The 21635-nt window shown below is 35.4% G+C and overlaps 2 protein-coding genes across 5 annotated transcripts; both read right to left on the reverse strand.

The window, feature by feature from the left end:
• Positions 1 to 250: 250 nt before the first annotated feature.
• Positions 251 to 16668, reverse strand: ECA3 (endoplasmic reticulum-type calcium-transporting ATPase 3). 4 transcript variants are annotated; one of them, XM_007018403.3, is made up of 34 exons: positions 16449 to 16668; positions 16132 to 16182; positions 15965 to 15998; positions 15706 to 15723; positions 14727 to 14863; positions 13901 to 13975; positions 13491 to 13536; positions 12974 to 13033; positions 12787 to 12867; positions 11473 to 11558; positions 10620 to 10721; positions 10128 to 10181; positions 9933 to 10034; positions 9766 to 9824; positions 9080 to 9224; positions 8578 to 8685; positions 7878 to 8030; positions 7513 to 7617; positions 6975 to 7171; positions 6203 to 6314; positions 5891 to 5989; positions 5650 to 5795; positions 5442 to 5499; positions 4480 to 4572; positions 4110 to 4160; positions 3855 to 3986; positions 3398 to 3499; positions 3015 to 3069; positions 2658 to 2743; positions 1663 to 1811; positions 1446 to 1551; positions 1280 to 1333; positions 870 to 918; positions 251 to 685 (listed from the first exon to the last, which is right to left on the reverse strand). In XM_007018403.3, exons 1-34 carry the CDS (start codon positions 16479 to 16481, stop codon positions 618 to 620), a joined length of 3006 nt encoding a protein of 1001 aa, XP_007018465.2. In that variant the 5' UTR covers positions 16482 to 16668; the 3' UTR covers positions 251 to 617. The 4 variants fall into 4 exon arrangements, with proteins under 4 accessions (XP_007018465.2, XP_017981280.1, XP_088665111.1 ...); XM_018125791.2 differs by having other exon boundaries at positions 12974 to 13045; XM_088808985.1 differs by lacking the exon at positions 15706 to 15723.
• A 3200-nt stretch (positions 16669 to 19868) lies between these two features.
• On the reverse strand, positions 19869 to 21423 carry LOC18591957 (protein SOB FIVE-LIKE 5-like). The gene is made up of 4 exons (XM_007018405.3): positions 20612 to 21423; positions 20448 to 20516; positions 20279 to 20345; positions 19869 to 20138 (listed from the first exon to the last, which is right to left on the reverse strand). The coding sequence occupies exons 1-4, from the start codon at positions 20996 to 20998 to the stop codon at positions 20110 to 20112; spliced, it is 552 nt and encodes a 183-aa protein (XP_007018467.2). The 5' UTR covers positions 20999 to 21423; the 3' UTR covers positions 19869 to 20109.
• Positions 21424 to 21635: the final 212 nt, after the last annotated feature.

Here is a 21635-nt window from a genome sequence, read left to right on the forward strand (position 1 = left end):
TCTGGCACTTGAACAATTACAAATAAGACTTTTTTTGAAGGACTACCAACAAGGTCACTAAGAACCTAATTAAAAGTGATCTTAGAGATCTAAGAAAGCAGAGTTTAAAAAATTTTAAGACTAATTTCATTTGGTTGAAACCGTGTGTATGTATGGTTTTTTTATCTTTTTTTTCCGTGGCCTAGCAAAATTAAAAAACTAAATAAAAAAAAGTCCAACAACATAGAATGTCAGCTTAAACAACACCATATTTAAGAGACCTATTTCTTGTATTAAAAAATAAATTAATAACTATAATGTTACAACCACTTCTGAGGTACATAAAACATTAAGGCATTTTCCTTTATAAAGCCATTGATAAATGAACTTATCATAATGTATAAAGGCCCCAAATTACCCCCTTTCCCGTTAAAGCTTGTTACATGGCGTGGCACCCTTGAGTAAGACAGGTGCAAAAAAATTTTTAGTCGCAACACTTTTCAGTACTTGAGCAAGTTATCCTCCATTTGTATCTCCTTTTTTGAGAAGGAGATGAAAGCAGAAGAGAAACCAGTCAGGTGTGCTTCTTATCCGTTCAAAACATATGTACAAAATTACGATTCGGTAAAGCAACGTTATCACTTGTCTCGAAGTTCCTTTTTCGGAAGTGCATCAAATCTCCTGAATCTGAAATTGAACCTTATACCTACAGCAAATCAAATGAATGAGAATATTTAGTTGCCAAATAAAAACATTATGTAGTGATGGCACTTCTTTCAAAATGGTCTGAAGCAGATATAAATAGATAGAGAAGGATGCAATGAAGTACGTTCTTCACAGATTTGGGACATTAGTTCAATAAATATTTCTGAAGAAACAGTAAGCATTACCATAGGAATTTCTCGAGAAGAACTTTAGCACCTCATCAATAATTATAACCTGCAGCAGATGGAGAATAATTGAGGGCAGCAAAATGGATCATAACTCGCTAGATGCCACACCATACCCACCAATAACTTAGAGAGGAAAATTAGGAAGAAGTTAAAAGTCAACGGTACATGCAATAGTGGAAGCATACTTCTTTAGCATCAAGTTTTTTTTTTTTAGCTCAGTCTTTAGCATGAAGCTATTTCCACAAAGTTAAAGGCCCCAAGATAAAGACTGGTTCAGATAATAAAATGAAGAGGGTGCCATGGAAAAATTATACCAAATTATCATCGACAAGGCTCTTAATTAAATATAAAGCAATATCATATCACAACACATATACCCTTTAAAAGCTATACTACTTAGAACTTACAGGGAAAGAAAGGTATAGGATAACAGTCCACTCAGCCCAAGACAAAGGTGTAACCTATAAAAAAAAAAAAAAAATCGCATGCCATTAAGTTAATTTCCTCAAAGAAGAAAAAAAGTAGTAATAAATTGAATATCACCATGAATAGCAGAAAGAGAAAATAACTTACAGAGAAGAGCGTAGATAGTGGAGGAACATACAAAACTAGTATGTGAAGGAGCATTGTTAGGATGATTGAAGCAACCAGCCACAAATTACTCCAAGGAGGAATTACCCTAAAATTAAGCAGAGTTGAGAAAGAGTTAGAGCTAAATCTTTCCTTTGCTTTTTCGTTTTTTCTCCTTGTGCTCCCACTTAAATACTAGTGAAGGAAACACTATACTCACAAAAGAGATTGGTTTTCACTGAGATTATTCAAAGCGTTAAACATCTCAACAACAACAAGCACAGTCATGGACACAGTCGATGGATGCCGATCCTCAAAGATACTGCACGGATAAGTGGTCTCCCTCGTTGAGCAGGTATCAAAATTCATCTGAAACAAACGAAGTTAGTGGGTATTCTGAAAGAAATATTTAAAGACATGCCAACCTAGAAGGGAGATTTTATAAGCCTGTGATCGTAAATATACAGAAGCTAAAAGTGCAGAGCAAGGCTTTTTGCTCCACAAAGTGAGTGAGTGCTTCAGATTTATGATGCTGAATTTTAATATTAGAATATGACACAATATATACCCAAAAGATACCTGTGCGAAAATTAATTTAAAAGGAAAAAACTTGAATGTATAAACCACCCTCAGAAAATCCCAAAAAGACCCAATTACTCTTAAACAAACAAAGCTCAAGCATTACAACACAAAAGTTTCAGAAGATTTATTCACCAAATTTTAGTAATTAGTTAATTAATCCAACCAATCTAACTACAGTTTGCTATTAAATGTCTTGTACATCTTAGACAATTCTATACAACAAAAACACCAGGCAATAAAACAAAAACCACACACCATGGCCACAAACAGGGAGGAAAGAAACAGCTACTTCTTAAAGGGTTTATATTTGATGCAGTGTCAATGCATAGTACCTATACACTATCACTTAACCAAAATAAATATATAAGTTGAGAATTTTAAAAAAATAAATATTCATAATTTTAAAAATATTTATTTCGAAAGACTTTTGAACTTCTAACTTTGCACATTATGAGGTGGCCCTATACACTGACAATACATCAAATATAAACCCCTCCTAAATATATTCCTCAAAGACCAAACCCAAAGGCATAAATGCATTAACATCAAAAGCACAATCAGGAGAGATGCCCATGCCAAGGAACTCAGAACTAGACTTGTGTATCAGTAACATAAAAGAAAATAGAAACTTACCAATTCAGCATATAGTAGTTTAGGACCAGTTTCCGCGTAAACGAACCACCATATGAACCCAGCAACAGTGGCAAGGCCGACATAAGCTACATCAAGGAGCAAAACATTTCTTACTAACGGAAATTTTACAAAAAAAAAAAAAGAAAAACAAAGTAACACCATTGATTGAATCAATCCAAATGATGTCAGAAACTAATAATAACCCTCAAAATTTCATTGTTAACAAATGCATATAGGAAGCAAAGCAACATGATATTGCAATTTGAAAGTGTTCAGAAGATGCACCAAAAGTGAAACAAAGCATCCCAATTGATTAGAAAAGATAAAAGTTAAAATAGCTACAATATTTATAGCTACCTCCAATCACCAAATAACGGAAGAACAGCCAGCCGGTGACCACTGCTTCACCAACCTGCACATCCAAATTAAATATGGTGACAGCCTGAATTGAAACAGAAAAATACAGTTTCCTATAAATGAATTGGATATTACCCAAAAAAAATAGCAAGAAATCTAATTAATTTAAATGATTCTCTATAGAGGTCGTATATGATCATCCTTTATTATGCTACAGTAAAGAAACGAAATGTAAAAATTCAGTTATAATAGATCAAAACTGAAACATTAGAAGAGTTTAATTTCAAGGTTTGCACCTTTACATCTTAAAATTAGACTCAAATCAGGACAAATGAAAGAAGGCATGAAGCTATTGGAAAACAATGAATCAATAAAAGCAGCACCTTGCGAGGTTTAGCCTTCATCACGTCAGAGTCCTGCTTATTAAACCCAATGGCAGTGGCAGGCAATCCATCAGTAACCAAGTTGACCCATAGCAGCTGGACCTGGACATTATTAAAAAACCATAAAAAACTCAGAGAAGTTTATGTATTTAGGACCACCAAATAAGATACAAAAGTCTTAGAAGGGCTATCAAAATAATTACTGTCTTCATTTAATAGAAAATAAGTCCTGGTTATGAACCATCAAGAAAGTAATAAAAATACCATGCAAATGATATGAAAAAGAATGCCCAGGCCAGGATAAATGCTCTTGGGACGCTAAGATTTAAAGAGCTTCTCATTGTTGATATTTCAATTAATGAAGATAACAAAGAGTTCTAAACAAAATGTAGTTCGTTTTTTCTCCCCTCATTTTAACAGCAGATGCTAAATTGAAGTACAAAATCAACATACTCACAGGCGCAAGGGTATCAGGTATTCCTAGCACAGCCGCCACAAAAATACAAACCACTTCACCAATATTTGAAGAGATCATGTATCTGATGAATTGCTTTGTATTGTTGTATATTGCCCTTCCTTCTGCAACAGCCTGCCCAAAATTGGAAAGTTCAACAATTTGTACATCATTTACATGTAGATATGCATGTAAATAGTTGCATGTATTTCAAAACAATAATAATAACAAGAATACAAATAACAGTAACTAACATACCGCCACAATGGTAGCAAAATTGTCATCAGCTAAAACCATATCTGAAGCACTCTGTAATTGAAAGGATAATGATAGTAAGAATGAAAGAAAAATTAAATGAAAGAGGACAACTCTCCTAGTAACACCCAAGTGAAGGTATCAGATTACATAAAAATCCTTAACTACAGCAACATTGGAGTGAAATGGATTATGAATGAAAAAGTAGTGATGTAGAAAATATACATCCTTTAGGTAACTCAAATGCTTATATTATTTTTATGTTCAAGTTACCCAAATTTATAAAATTGTCATTTCAGACATCCTATCATTCATAAAACATGAAAGAACAGATGAAATCCAATGAACCTGAGAAGAGAACAATTATGCATACCTTTGCAACTGCTGTTCCAGATCCCATCGCAATTCCAATATCTGCTTTCTTAAGTGCAGGTGCATCATTGACACCATCACCAGTCATGGCAACCTATTAAAAATCATTATTGTTACAAATTATGGAAGATAACACCACTGGGCACACATAATTAGAGGGGAAAGAATGATAACTCAACATACACACACAAAACACATATATGACATATAAGAACAATTAAACTTAAGATACATCCTGCAAGAACACTGTTTATCCCCCAGCAGTCAGATTCTTAAGATAGATCCTTCTAAATTAAGGATAAAGCCAAAACATTTTAAGATATCAGTTCCCAATCTCTTGTGCCCTAGCTCACCAAATATATAAGTTTTGTTATACGAACTTAAATTACTTCATCAGACACAAATCCTCCTAAGACTACATGTAGAACCAATAAGTGATGAGACGAATGATAAGCATTCTTGTAGTTCAACTCTCCCTAAAAAACATATTTTACTTTGAAGTTACACTTTCTTATCACCAATTTTCAACTGCAAACTATTGGTGTTTTGGTCCATGGATTCAAAAAACAAAACAACTTTTAAGGATTGCATATGGATAGAGATTCAATCTTCATTTCTCTTTCCCCTCAAATTTCTTGATAAAGTTGTTATTTTACATTCCAACAAGAGAGATCCATAAATAGATGATAGAATGAAGTACTGGTAATGCAGCACAACAAGTGATGTGACCATACAATTGAATTATACGGTTTTGAATTTTCTCTCTCTACAAACATCAATATTCCTCACTGATGCTAAGAAAATACTGTCAACAACTACATAACCATTTGAATTCTTCTGCCAATACCTCAAGGTTCCCATGGCAGCTATTGTGGTGAAGAAAATAACAGCAATGTCAATAGCAATAGAAAATAATGTAAATGTATTGCAAGTTTATAACCAGGAAACTATTAAGAAACCTACTACTTCATTCTGATTTTGTAAGGCCTCAACCAGCACCCTTTTATGAGAAGGCTCAACCCTGGAAATTACAGAAAACATGCATATCAACAAAATGAATTTTTATATAAGAAAAAACAACTAAAAAGAGAAAAGCAGAGACGACAACGAGCCCCAGACAGTCAGATAACATCTAGAAAATGATACACTGCATAAATCAAACCCTTAATACCTGGTGAAGAGTGCCATACGTCGCAATGCAACTGTTTGCTGCATTGCTGGAAGCTCTTCAAACTCAGCAGCAGTATACGAACACCCAACAAAATCTACCAAGTGATCAAAAGCACCTATCTTACGGCAAACTGATTCCGCTGTGGACTGAAATTTCCTCTCAAATTAGATAAGCAAGAGACAATGAGGGGGAAAAAGAAAAATACTATATGAAAGAACCAGGGGATACAATGCCAACTTACCTTATTATCTCCAGTAACAACAATAACACGTATACCAGCAGTCATGCATGAAAGCATAGCATTCCTCACTTCCTCTCTTGGAGGATCAAGCATTCCAACCTTTTAGAAAGGATGAACAGTACAAAGAATATAGATAAGGAAAAGGAAAAACTAGCACTTATGCATCTGTCTATCAGTTATTGTGAGCGAAAGAAAAAGGGATACACAAAGAACAGAAGCAAATGAAACAGTTACATCAAGCATGCAGGAAACTACAAAAAGCTATGCACAGAAAAGTGAACTTAAGCATTCTATCATGAAAAGAAAGCATACCAACCCAATAAATGTAAGATCTTTCTCATCATCAATGGAGAGAATCTGTTGACCATTGGGCATTATCTTCAAGGCTAAAGCCAGACATCTCAATGTTTCTTTCCCTGCAAAACTGACCAATAAAGAAACATTGTGTAAATCAAAGCTGAACCAGTAAGTATAACTATTGATCAGGTAAGATACAAAATATTGCCAATGCCATCCTGATCTTGGAAGATTTAACAGTAGCCAGCAATTGCATAAACTAAACAAAACATCAAGAAAGAAATTTCAACATCATTGAAAAACAAGACACAAAGTTATCATGTATTTTCATCAAGATCTTATCTATGCTTTTGCATTCTTTTAGCATAAATTTGCAAAAACTTCACGTCAAATAAACAATTTTTGGACATTTTATAACTAGGATATTAGTGTCTTTGCACTTCTGCACTCAGTTACTCAAAATAATATAGAACACTGCCATCCAAAAAAATCAAGGTATATTCTAGTTTGCTTTACTCTTATCTATTGTTTTTGACCTGAGATGTCAATCTGCACCACATCCAGGCATCAACATTACAATTGATGGAGCACCCTGTCATCAAATTTTTATCAAACAATAACCTTAGACTTCGTCAGGCACCTTCATACTTATCTCTTCCAACACTCAAGAGTAAGGCTCTACTCCTACTGGACATCTGATGCATTGTAAATTAAGCAGAATTGGGAAGGTGGGAGGGGAATAAACATAAGTGAGTAATGCATAGATGGAAAAAAGATGAAATCCAACCTGTGGAATCTTGACTCCAGCTCAGTCCGAAGTGTAGCAGTCAATGGCACAGTGGAACCATCACTATTGCAGAGGATATTTGTGCATCTAGAGACGACACTCTCAGGAGCACCTTTAGAAAACATAATCTCCATCTGTTTATGGCTACAAAGGACACTCATCATCTTGCGATCCCGGGAAAATTCCAAAACAGAAACCTGCAAAGGATCAATAAGCGCTTGATCAAAGAACTTCATCATCATAGTTGATTAAGGAAAACCTTTAAGATGGAGATATCCATCGTCATAATTTACCAATTCTTTATGACCAATTACCAACAAGCAGAACCATAAAAATTATCCAGAACATGTCAAGAGTAAAACAAAAACAAAATATCCCTTTCCCTAAAGAGTTTAAACATGAAATGTAAATCCATCACATCTAGCAAAAATCAATGTCAGATTGTACATGTGCAAACAATTCGACTCAAATCCTACAAACCTGCACAGAAAAAACCAAGGGCAAAAGTAACATACGAAAACAATATCTAAATCCAAACCTTTTTAAATTGGTTTTCCCAATAGTGATTACAGTAGGAGGCTCGCTCATGCTTGCTCAGCATGTTCAGAGCAGAAGGCATAGAGTCAAAGCCAGGAAGACCAACCTGAAAGAATCAGTGAAAAAAATAAGACCAACTTGAAAATGAATAATTGCAGTGCAAAAGGTATAAACAAAAAACAAAAAGGGGGAGGGGGGGGGGGGGGGGGGGGGGAGAGAGAGAGAGAATGAGCAATGACAATTATTAGCTGAAGCTTGATTTAATGTCTTGGATAAGTACAAAGTCACACGCACAAGATGCACAAGAGAATGGCTGCACATCAAAGGAACAGCATGTAGCAGACCTTTAGGCCAAAATATACTAACCTTCTCTGCCAAGACTCGGAGAGCTACTTCAGTTGACTCGCCAATTTTTTCGTAGTTTCCCTTGTCAGGATTATACTGTAAGAGAGACTCATTGCATAGAGCTGAACACATTGCTATGTGAAGAAGACAGGGCAACTGAGCTGGGAATTCAAGCTACAAAACAATCAAATGTCATATAGATGCAGTGCAGAATGAAATAACCGTAAATGGTCCAGAAGTTAACAACCAAATATATGATGTCATGCCTCATCCGTATCACGTCCCATTCACCAATAAGTTTGTTAACCAAGAACATATATGTGTATGTGCAAGTATGATAAGCACAATCATCAATCAGTGCATCTAAGCAATATAATGAGGCATCTTTCAATTTATGTCAGAGGTTCACCCCATATCTAAGCATTTGTACGGTGTGATTCTAAGGTCAATTGTTCAAAGACCTGCAGCTGGTAGACAGGAATTGAATAAAGAATTCAACCTTATTCTGTGTAGTATGTTTTCCAACATAAACCAACAACCCTGGAGTACACTCTTGTGATCCAAATTATGGGGCATCCTTGCAATAATGATGATGAACATGAGGAACCATCTTTATTATTAAGTATATGCCAGCTTCCATCTCTGACATACGCTCTATAAATCAAAAGTATTGTCGCTAGTAGAACATATACTTTTAAGTCAAATCATATAAAAGTAATACCTGAATCCCACTGCTGTCAAAAATAAAGCCTTCTGGTGCATAAGTTGTCCCACTGACACCAAATTCAGCAACTGCAGGACCATGTTGTACAGAATTGACCACACATATCTGAGGTAAAGGAAAAACAGAAAGAATTATCTTTCTGTAAAGCAGTAAAATGATACTAAAGCTTGATTATGTAAAAGCAATTTAAGCAGGTCTTCCCTTTAACCAGCTTCAATAAGGCCAAAGTTTCTATTATTATTATTTTACGATATATCAAAAACTGAAATCAACGATAATTTATCAATTATAAGTGTCACAGCGCACTAATCCATTGATTTTTTCCGCAAATGTTTCAACTTGCAAACAAACCAAATCTTCATTATCAAGAAGAGTGGAAGCAGCAGCTTAGCAACAACAGCATTGATAATATTAATGACATAAAAAACCAAAAAGAAAAAATATGATTTGGGAGGGAAGACATAATACTCTTGATAATTAAGTGTTCTAGTACTAGTACCTTTGAAACAGACATCATATTTGTCGTCAGAGTTCCTGTCTTGTCACTGCAAATCACTGTGGTACAGCCTAAAGTTTCTACTGATGGCAAGGATCGAACAATAGCATTCAGTCGAGCCATTCGCTTTGTTCCGAGGGCCAAACACCTTGAACAAGCAAAAAATCATCACATAGAAAAGGAAAGTTAGCTTCCAATTTGACAAAGCATATTCCTTGGGCAAAAAAACCTGAAAGCAGCCGAAAAGAATGCAAGTTTTAACTGTCCCTCGTAAATATAGATAAGGTGGATTCCAGTACGATCCCTCATTAATGCAAGTTTACACCTAACCAATTATGAAAGTTCAAAACACATTTGGGTAATATATAACATAACTTTGACAAACAATTGATAGCACCAATCAATATAATTTTACAACTACCATACAAAGAGAGTTTGAGACACATTTTCAGATTCTTGAGTAATTTCTGCTATTTCATGGCGCAAGAGTTTACAAGACAAGGGACTTTTACATCATATCTTCTGCTATCTTTTCCATACACCAATCTTTTAATACACATTTTAATCTTTTATTCAGTTTCAAAGCAAAAATGTCCGATACAATGTATCTATGTGTTGGCCACATAGGATTCTTTTGTAAGGACTTACTCTAAGAAATTCATTCACCAAAAGAAGTTTGAACCACTCACGTTGTAACAACGGCAGGAAGCCCTTCAGGAATTGCCGCGACTGCAAGTGCAACTGCAATCTATGAAGGCACAACCAAGTAGTTCAAAGTTAAAATGTATGAAAATACATCTTTTATGGAAAACAACCATAAAGTAAAAGAAAATAGAGCAGATTACCACGACATTACCTTAAAGTAATGAATTGCACCACGCAAGAACCCACCATGAGAAGGGTCACGAAAATGTCCAATATTTACAATCCACACCAATACACAAATACCTGCAATAACCTAAAAACACACCAATGTTCACAAATGGAAACCACAGCAGGTTATCATATCTACCAGATATAAGTTGAAGCTTAAACAGATGATTCAACTCACCTTAGCCAAAAAGGTACCAAATTCATCCAACTTCTTTTTCAAGGGTGTCACTTCCTACAACCAATTGTAGACAAGAAAGATTAGAATAAACCCACACACCCATAATGCCTATCTCTGTAAACCACAATCTAAATTCAGACTCATAAAAATTGCATAGAGATTAAAATTGGGAGATATAAACCTCCAAACTAGTTAAGTACAACAACAATTTCTCAAGCACCAACTTGAAGGAAAGAGCACAAGTCAGACAACCATTATCCATTATGCAGGGTTTGTTTCACCAAGCATCTAGTATCATAACTTTAAATCCACCTTGCCATATAAGGAACAAACTTGAAACATTGGAAGCAATTCTCCACGTAGAATTTAATATCAGAACAAAACTCCGTACATCAGGTAGAAAAACAAAGGGATAATAACATTCCTCCAGGGGAAAATGGAAAAGAAATGTCCAGGCAAAATGTCCTAGTGAAAATATGAAAATTTACATACATCATCTGTTTGCATCATTGAATCACGAATGTTGCCCATGGCAGTGTTTGCACCAACTCCAATAACAACAGCTCTTGCCCTACCAGCAACCACTACTGTACCCTGGCAATCCAAATATGTTAAAATATGTTGCTAATAACATACAAAAGCATGGAGTTTTTACAATGAGCCTAACTGGGATCATGCAAATGAAAAGAACATTTAACTTCTTGAATCTGATCCCATTCTGGTAAGATATAACAGCTGGTCAAATCCACACCATAAGACTATTGACAGAAGACTTCAGAAACAAAAAGCGGCAATTATAATCTTTCACACTTTCCACTTTCAAATGAACTATGGACCATCAATTAAAATTTCAAATCTTTACACCCAAAACCGAGAAACAGAAGGCACATAGTCCATAACATAGAAACTAAAAGCATATCGAACTGAATAAAATGAATGCAGTAGTCACATGACCTTAAAGGCTCTAAAATCATACATAACCTAGTACTTTATTCAGTTAAAAAATTAAAACAGCAATAGCATGACCAGTTTACCTTTCTATGCAGGAATAACCCTTGATCACATATGTGCCAGAGCACCATTAATAATGCAGTAAACTAAATGAATACATTCAGACCAGCAAAAATTCATGAACCAACGAAACTTAAACAGATGGAAAAAGTGATATGGTTCCTTGCCAAAAGTTATGGTCTACTATGCACCAAATTCATTTGGACTCTATTCAATCAAAACTAATTTCACCAGCTAGCTGAAATAATGCAATGAAACCATGAATTTCAGTTCCTTACATGCATAAGCAACTCATCATGTCACCTACAGAGTGCAACAAATTTTAAAGTCTTACTGAGAAAAGAATATTTGTCTTGTCTTGATATACGGCATTTGTTGCCATGGTGGACTCGAGGTCTTTTTCCACGGAGCTGCTCTCACCTACCATTACACAAAATCTTAGCTGAAATTGAACCGTGCGGACAAGGAAAATGTTAACAGGAAATAAGTTGATATCAACCAAAAATCCAATGGTCACAAGCAGTAAATCATGTATGAATGGATAAAAGAAATAGAACACCAAATATATATTCCCTGATGGATGTGCACCAAAGGCTACAACGAAATTCTATAAGATTGGTCTTGTAAGTGAATATTCTTGGCAAGTAACCACTTAGAATATAAGGCAAAGAAAGAAAATCTTCCAATTTCTATGAAAGTGCAAACAATTTATGAAGAAAACAAAGCAAAGGTACTAGTCTCCTTGCAAACATCAATGACTTGAGACCCCAATGTTTTTCACTTCAATCAACATGTAAGTATGATAACAAAGTTATAATTGTGTGCACAGAAATATGCATAATCAAATTTCAATGAAAACACTTTACTTCCCAAAAATTAAACCATTTAAACATTAATCGCGTATAAGAGCAATGATATTCACTTGAAAGTGAATAATTTTTCCCGAAATTCATTTAAAATTTCAAATCTCTTACTCATCCAAACAAATACTCAAATATTTTACAAACATGAGATCCAATCAAGTTTTAGTTTCTTATAAAGCAGAAATGATCCACGAAAATAATCAAACATTAATTGCTCACTGCATGAAACAAAGGCTAAAAGCATCTAAGGACTTCCAAAGTAGACTCACTCGCAATATAATGTGAAAGACAGCAACTAGACTAGATTTTTTTCAATCAATTTCTAAGGCGTGTTAAAGCTGTCGCAAATCACCAATATTGGAAAGTGTTTGAACTCAACTCCTATATATTTGGAACAAACAAGCAACAACCAAGTCTTCCTCTAATCATCACCAGAAATCTAGGGTTACTCCCCTTGAACCGAACTTCAAATGTCAAAGATTTTAAAGCAGTATTCAACAAATGACATATTCAATAGACCTGGTTATCTGCTTTAAAAATGAGAATGTTAAAAATCCAATGTCAGACTCCAAACAAAATTACTAAACCAGCACCACATAGAGAAACCTTAATACATGCATCTCCGTAAGTCACACACTCTCTAACATAGCACCACAAAGTTCCAGTGGATTCACTCAATTCGCTAGATAACCCATAAGGGCCACCTCAACCTGTAAACTTAAGTTCTTTTGTTTTCATGCAAATTAACTAGAAGCCATGATACAACAATAGAGAATGGTTTGTACCTGTAAGAATTGCTTGATCAACACGTAACTGATCGCTTAGCATCTCAATCATTCTCATATCAGCTGGAATTTTGCTTCCCACTATTCAAGTTACAGAAGGCAAGACAAAAACAATAACTCTTTAATATCTTACTAAAACAAGTACTGACAAAATGATTTTGAAATTTAGAATAGATGACCAACTTACCACTAACTTCTACCACGTCTCCTGGAACTAGCTCTGTTGCAGGAAGTATTGAGAAACAACCTGCAATAACCCCTTTGGAAGTCAAAAAAAATGCATTTAACTGACCTTTCAATCAAGTATCAATAGAGGCATAAGCGGAGAAATGAAATAGAAAACAAAACAAGAACAGATTGAATAAACATTTTAAACACAAGTTTTGTGCAAAAAACATAAGAGCTCAACCAAAAACAACAATCTCAAGGAACAAACATCAACAACAATAGATTATACCCATTACTTTGACATTAACAGGTTCAAAACAGAAGATTGTCCCAAGGTACCTGACTATCCAGATACCGAAACACAGTTGACTGTGAAAACCATTGTCCAAACATATAATGATACAAACAAAATCAAAAATAAAATCATACTATTTTTCTGTACTAACTCTTCTAACCAATTAAACCACTGGCTTATCATACCACCACATTAAAACCAACATGTATAAATGATTCGGTTATATCATCATTTGATTTACCATTGCGCAGCACAGTTGCAATATCAGCTTGGTAGGCACGTAGCTCCTACAATAAAAAAATATATATATATCAAATGAGTCTTTGTTGATATTTTATGCACAAAAGACTAAGGGACCAGTGGATTATCTCCTTTTATATCATTTTATGGTGGTGGAAATTAGGCCCATGCTTTTTGGTTTGTTAGTAGGTTATGCCTAAGAAGGCGGTTGACATATTGGAAAGAAGGGGGATATCACTGGTCAGAGCGAGAACTGTATCGCCTCCTTGATGGTCCAACCCTCACTCTCTTTTTGGGCTGTCCTGTACCACCCATAGGATTGTTGCCACAGCCTTTTCATGCTGAAGGCATCATTCTTATTATAAAAAACCATTCATGTGAGTGGCCTCAGATCGAGATTCCAAAACATACCTCAAGAGCCTTCTCAGCATTTGTTTCTGTAATTACTCCTACTGCAGCATTGGCAGCCAATATCAGGAGGATAACCTGTAAATTAGATAAACATATACATTATTTAAAACAATATGATATAAACCAAGCATGGAGACACTAAAACAACATTCTAATATGGATTTACATATTAGCAGGAAACATAAAAAGCGTAAGAAAGTTGGATATTATACAGGCACCAATGAAATCCAACTATTAAGGCAGGCCATATAAGTTAAATTTATAAGGTCCATATTTCTTTGGACAAGTGAGAGACTTTAGATAACACCCTAGAACTGTATAAAATAGACCTGCCAATCTCCAAGCCACATAGCCCGATTTTTCCAGTTTACAGATTAAATGCCTAAGCTAGCCACAATTTTGAGTTTACAGGTAATATGCCTAACTTCATTAACTCTATGTTCAAATACAACTACCGCAAGTTGTCCAAATTTTCCCTCCTTTCCGAAGAGCACAATCAGGCAGCTGGTGCTTCCCCAAATGTATTAGATAAAAATACATTGAACATTCTCTAGAGTCAATTGTAAGTTGGTCCAAATTGAACCATGCCCTGATCAATCCAGCATATTGCCAACTTAGCAAGATATGATTCATTTAACTTGACCACTACACAGAAGGCGGGAAACTGCTGATGTAAGTGCCCACGATAAACACTCAACAAATATCTTGACAAATACTAGCATTTACACTTTTCATTTAATTTACAAAAATGATAAAAAAGACATATGCATGTTCTGGGAAATGATAAAAAGAAATAAGCTTATCAAATCAAGCATGATCATCTTACAGAAGGCTCCAAGAATGCAGTTAATCCAGTCTCTCCGTTAATCAGAGCCAAAACAAAAGAAACAACTGCTGCAGCAATCAATATCTTAACAAGCAAATCATCAAATTGCTTGAAAACCAATTTCCAAAATGGAGTCCCTGCATCAGTATTGTAATACAAACCTTTTAGCAAATTTTAACACTATTTATGCAGAAATAGGTTCAGAAGCATGAAAAAGAAAATGAGAGATCATCATAAAAATATCCTTTACGACAAAAAACTGGACTGTGAATAATTGTTTGTTCCAAATCAATAACTGGCAGTGGCAGAAATAACTCGTGGGATAGGTAAACTTCAGGAACCACTGCCTCAGGCAACCTCTTGACGTTTCTACTTTCACTTAAAGCAAATGCTCCTGTACTTCTTTCTCCAAAGGAGCAAAAATGCCAAAATTAATTATCAAAGCAAAAACAACCTCAATAGCCCTTTTAATAGGCTCAACGTCTGGAAATACCAGGATTTTGAGCCACAGCTAGCCTCTTTTTTCCTGAATACCAATCTATGAGAAGATTGTCATAATTTCACAGGACAGTCATCATTAAGCTAATTCTAAAAGCATAAACACCCTTCAGACAAACCACATATATGTCAACAGGCTTTCCATAAAACATGATTTTCTGAAGTTTGGCTCAAATGCAATGAAAAATAGGCAAACCACAAAGCAATGCTTGATGAAAAAAAGGTTCATGGAAATATAGAGGAGCTGATCACAGCAATTAAAATCTAACTGTTTAAATTACTGCATGACGACAACTATAACCAAAAAGTGCACAGAAATATAGAGGAGCTGATTAGAGTAACTAACATGTCATATTTCAAACTGATGCATAATTACAACCACATACAAAATCCAAGATCAAGGTTTATAAATGCAATTCTTAAAGCAATTTGAAAATAAAACTCAAAATGAGAGATGAGATTGTATTTTGCAGGTGCTTACTTTCTTCTTTAGGCAGCACTGGAGACCATAAAACAAGCATGCAAGGAAAGGAAAACACAAAATTAGAAGAGGGGTAAAAAGAGAAATGAATACCGCATTTCATAATATTCATGCATCACGATCAACATTGTTGATTAAAATACTGCAATAACTAGAGGAAACGTCCCAAAAAAAAAAAAGCATCATGACAGCCTTTATAATGATTTCTCTGTTAACATATTGTCAATTCCACATGGAAAAATAAATAATAATAACTTACCATTTTTCCCATAAAGCCTAGCATGTTGTGAAACCTGAAATTGAAAATTAGAAATCCAATATTATCAAAAATACTCGATGAAGTTTATAATTTAGCTCTAATAAGTAATAATCTAAAGGAACTAAAAATGAACTCCAGTTCCGATTAAGAAACGAGCAAACGCCTACCTGAGTATCAGTGAGACCTTTCGTTGAGTCTACCTCAAAGAAATCCAAAACCTAACAACAAGGAAACACAAGAGGCAATCAATTCCAAAATGCCTCCGCTGAAGAAAGAGACCTCAACAAATAGAAAATAATCAAAACGAAAACAACCGAGAGCTCGATCTCAAAAACGAACGCAATAATCAAAATCTTGATCTCAAAAACGAACGCAATAATCAAAATCTTGACGCACGAAACTAAGACCTAAGACTTGGCTGCTAGTAAGTTGAGTCAAATTAATTTGAATGAAAAATGTAGAAAGAAACAGAAATGTGAAATACCTCGGAAACAGATCTTGCATAGGCGTCCTCCATTGAGGATCGGAGGAAGATAAACTTTGGTGTTTTTGTTTATATCGATTGGGCTCCTCTGTTTGTTTTTCTCTTCTTCACTCTTTAGAAAGGAAAATAAAAATGATTAAAACAGTGGCTCAGGCTCTGGCTCTGGCTCTGGCTCGGGGTTTATCCTTATCTACTACCCTCCATTGTAATTAAGTAAAACTCTCCTAATAATTTATTCAAAAAAAAAAAAAAAACTCTCCTACTAATATTGTACCGTTGGGATTTTTGAGTGTTTGGTTTCCGGGTTGATTGTGGGTCACCGACTTAATTTATGGGCGGACTCATGTTGGGCCTCCCTCGAGCTTTGGATTTGCTGGCGAGTTTTACGTTTTTAGCCCATGGAATTGGCACGTGGTTAGCCGTTACCCCACTTACCATGTAACGGTTAAAGCAGGCCCTCCGGCACTGTCCCCGTCAAACAAAATATTAAAAAATAAATAAAAATATGAGGGAGACTTTTTTATCAATTAAGGGGGGAATTTGTTGGGCTGATTGGGAGACTAGCTTTCATGCAATAAAAATGATGATTTAGACTATGCAAGTGAATTGGTTTGCTTGCTATGGTATTTGGTACATGTTTTTTCTTCTGATAACAATTATGGAACCCTTTGAAAGCAAATGTACAAATCAAATGATTAAGACATAATGGTCAGTTTTGCATGTGCGAAATAAGTAGTCCATTTGCAAATTTATGAAAAGTTAAGTGTTTGTTGTTCCTGCTCTAATGCCCCCATAAACATGATTAACTTGATTTTTACTCCCCACTCAATTCACTAATTGAAAATAATGATAAGTTTTGAAATAGAATACTAGTAGTACCCTTTTTTTGTTCATCTAATTAAAATCAGTTCAAGTCTCATGTCTACTGACATTGAAAGGTCTATGATAGGAATCCAACAGTGGCAAATTAAATATCATGACAAACAACGATGGTTAGTAGTTTGGATGGAATTTGAACATCCAAAATATAAAATTTTCACAAGAAAAACAAGTACCGGTGACTTGGTGTTGACACCAATAACATTTTGTTTTGTTTTTCTTTTCCAATTTATTCCAACAACACAAACCTAATAATGAATTAACACAGTTAATCTTGTAGATTTTATGTTGTTAATATAATCACATATTTGTGATGAATTTTAATTTTTTTTAAATCTATAAAATCAAGAGTTTAACGTGCTATTGTATATCATGCAATGACTAATAAACTTTAAAAGCTTAAGACTTAAGTTGTCGGGTGAAAATTTAAACTTGTTATGCTTTTGCCAACATTTTTTTAGGCTACAAATAAAACAGTGGTGACAGTTCCCATTGTTTAACCTTAATTTCACCCTTTATAAAATCCAAATTCGATTAATTACAAGTTCTTAATCAACCACCAAAACCTTTAATAACTAAATTAGCCTTCACTTTCATGCACTACTATACCCTTCTTCTTTTTTTATCAAAAGGTGCAGTTTATGGGTTAACATATATAATTGAAGTTACTATAAACCACGATGACATAGATCTTTGCACAATGCATTTGCATTCAGTATTACATAGCGGCCCGCGACCTACCGCTTTGGGCTGCAGAGCTGTCTTCTACATGTAGGTTGGGCTAGTGCCCAGTCATATATATATATATATATACAGTCTCTATAAGCTTTATCTATTTCAAAATCTGACATCCCAGGGCCAGCATTTGATGATTTGCCATGTGGCCACGCGTGTGATAATTCTTATTTGTTTGGCTTTGTTCAAAGGAACTTGAAAATAGGAAAATGAAAAGAAAAAGCCTATAAATAATGTACAATTGGTCTTCCGATGATGTTTATCGTTCACGCCTGTCATTTTTCTAAATATATTTTCTCTGTCCATTTCATTCGAAAGGGGTGAAAATCGGAAAAAAAAATTATCTTTAGGTCAGTTGGAGTTCTTTCTGTCACTTTGCAGAAGATGTTGGCGGGCTAGCTTAATGGATATTCTGAACTTCAGCCAAGTGCAACTGAGTTTTACAACAGCGAAACCTTCTTCCCATGCCTCCCTCGCAATTGCTGTCTTCATTTCTGAAAGCTACTGAAAGGACGATATATGTCACGGCTGATATTTTGAGAAGTCTGTGATTCAAAGAAGGAAGAAAATTGTTTAATATGCACCTTGAGTTCTCGACCATGAGTCCATGCTAAGCGGGATTTTAATGTGAAATATTGCAAAAATAATCTGACTGGTACAGACAACTCATTGGTTTTATTTTATCCTGTTTTGTAGTGGACATTAACCTTAAAAGTGAATATACTATGATGTTATTTTATCAAAGTAAAAAAGGACAAGAAAGAAGGATTGACAGGACAAAGAGGGAAAGTGTTGTCCTTTTCCTAAGATCCAAGTCCCTTTCCAAGATATGGTTGCTAATTCTCAGGATGGCCTGGGAAACACCTTCACTAAAAGATTTTGAAGGAAAACCCACCAAACAAAATTCAATAATTGCAGCAGTATTATGTATGGATCACATTCTTGGTTGGCAGCTATCAGAGAGGGGGTGGTAGGGTGGTGCTTTTGGGACCCTTTTGGTGGAAAATGAAGCTTGCCTTTTGCTTCCTTCCATCTGAAATATTTGTCTGTTTTGAATATGGAATAGCATAGGTTACCAAATTTGCCAACCCTACCTAGTTACAAGCTAGGCTGGCACTTGCAGAAGTGGAAACTGGTGGGTCATTTTTCTTGCCATCTGGGATTGCCGGATTGGTATGCTTTTATAATGGCCTTGAACTCTCTCTTCAAGTTTTTGTGTTTGGGTGTGTGGTTGGGTGGGCGCAAATGGGCTACTGGGTACTCGCCTGATTAATGGCAAATGCAGAGACACCCTGTCCATCGAAGGACCACAGCTATTTTCTGTGGTGAGCCTTCTGTTTTTTTTTTTTAATCTTTTTTGGTTAAATATGAAGTTTCCTAGGTTAATATTGTTTCCCTTGTTTCCACATAACAAGCCTTTCTATCATTAAAAAAAGAAAAAAATAATAATAAGAGAGAAAGTAGTCTTTCTGACAGTGTTGAGATGTGAACAGCAAATTTATTTGTGGATACCGCAAGTTCTCAGCATTCCAAATGTTAAAGAGTCTTCCACGCAAGCACAGTAGAAAACTATGGTCGGCAGAACATTCTTTCAGCCTATTACTAGTTTTAAATATTACACCCTACAGCAGATAAGCCTGAAGAAATAAATTCTGTGGTAATAAAACCAGATTCTACAGTAAGGGGCACCATCAATTACATGGTCTATGCATGATGATGTCAAGAAAAGAAACTGGAGAGAACCTAATGTTTTTCACAAGTGACTATTACTGATAAACTATAAAAATCCATATATATATATATATGTATACACCAATGACAGAGAAATTTAATTTATTTTTAATGTTCTCAGGTTGTTTCCCACTGCATTGACAGGAACAAATAAAAAGTAGAATTGGAAAAAAAAAACAAGAATAAAAAGGAAGGAACAAGATCCCTTTGAGATCTAATGCCTTTTTTTTTCTTTTCTTTTTACACATTCCTTCCATTTCTCTCTCCAAAGCAGCCGCAGCAGTAGAGACAAAAGCTGTTACAGTTTAACCTTTTGTCATTCCCAGTTTCTTTCCTGGAAACCACCTGTGCCAAGGGATTGATACACCACAAATTAGGTATATCTAACCATCAAATTTCCCCTTTTGGGCCACAGAAGAATCATATCCTAAATGCCCAAATTTCAGGGAAAAGAATATCTATGATAAGTGATAGCAAAGACTAACCTGCATCTTTTGAACCTGCTTTCCCAGATTTCAAGAAACCAAATTTTTTCTGGAATGCTGATTTTCCCTGGAAGAAGCTCACGGTGGCATAGCTAAGTTTCAACTCATGAGAAAATATATAGTATATAATAGTGGAAGGCAAATTGTTCTAAAAGAGGGAGATAAGTACCTTAAAATGTGTACCCGAGAAGCCTTGTGAAAAGTCCAAGACATCCATTGAAGAATCTTTCTTGCAGTTCTGTAAATACACCAAGAACACCCATTACTCTATTTTGCTGCAAATGAACCGACAGGTGTAAAGTAAGAAGATTGTAGTGTGGGTGTGGAACTTGCCTTGGGGAAGCTTATTACAGGGGAGCTGGCAGTGTCATCAAGATAAGAATGCTGTTGATTGCTATCATGTTCATTGATCTTCTTTTTGTTTTTGCTGCTTTTCTTGGCTAGTTCCGGAGCTGAAGGAGCAGAAGAGAAGCTCCCATTTTTATCAAGGCATTCCTCATAATCTTCGCAATAATGTCTTGGGCCAGAAGATGCATCAGACACCATGGATAAATCCTCCTCCTCATCTTCAACCACGAATCTAGTTCCTTTTCCTCCATAATCCTCATCAAAGTTCGCACCAAAGTTTTGACACCGAGTTTGAGAGTAAGAGGATTGATCTAAGTAGAGAGTCCAACCAGACTCACAACCACTGCCACATTGTGAAGCTGATACATTCATTGTCACACACTATTTCTGCGACCAAACTACAAATGTGTTCTCTTGACAACCCTCCTTCTGTCTAACAAAGATAGAAAGGAAATGGATTTGCTGTGAACGATGAAAAGAAAGTAAGAAACGCTCTCTCTTTCGCTCTCTATCCTCTTGGATTTTCACATACATGCGAACTCTTGAAGCTGTTTCTATATAAACAGAATCGAAAGAGGGTAGAGCGGGTAAGGCCAAACGAATCACACTCAAATCCTAGACTACTTTTGTCCTTTCTTCAATCCTTTCGCCCTCTTGTTTTTTTCTTATGTGAATCAATCAAATTTGCCAGTTGGCTTAGAGAGAGAGTTTGTGCGTAAGTGAGAGAGAGAGAGAGAGAGAGAGGAAACGATAGCAATTGGTAACAGTGGTGATAAGGGAAACGGTTATCAGTTCATGTATAAATGTAGTAATACAGCAGCTTTGTACAACCATGGTGCTGTCCTTTCAATAAAAAGTGACTGTATTTTACTGCTCATTTAATAGCTATACCTTGTTTTCCTGCATGTCGACTTTGATGTTTATATATAGTCTATGATTAGTTTGGAAGTGAAAGATGGGCTACAAACAGGGTAATAATATCACTTCAAAAGAACGTATCAAGCTGGCC

This window comes from Theobroma cacao, chromosome 8 (genome assembly GCF_053813885.1).
Source record: "Theobroma cacao isolate CCN51 chromosome 8, ASM5381388v1, whole genome shotgun sequence".
Classification (NCBI taxonomy): Eukaryota; Viridiplantae; Streptophyta; class Magnoliopsida; order Malvales; family Malvaceae; genus Theobroma; species Theobroma cacao.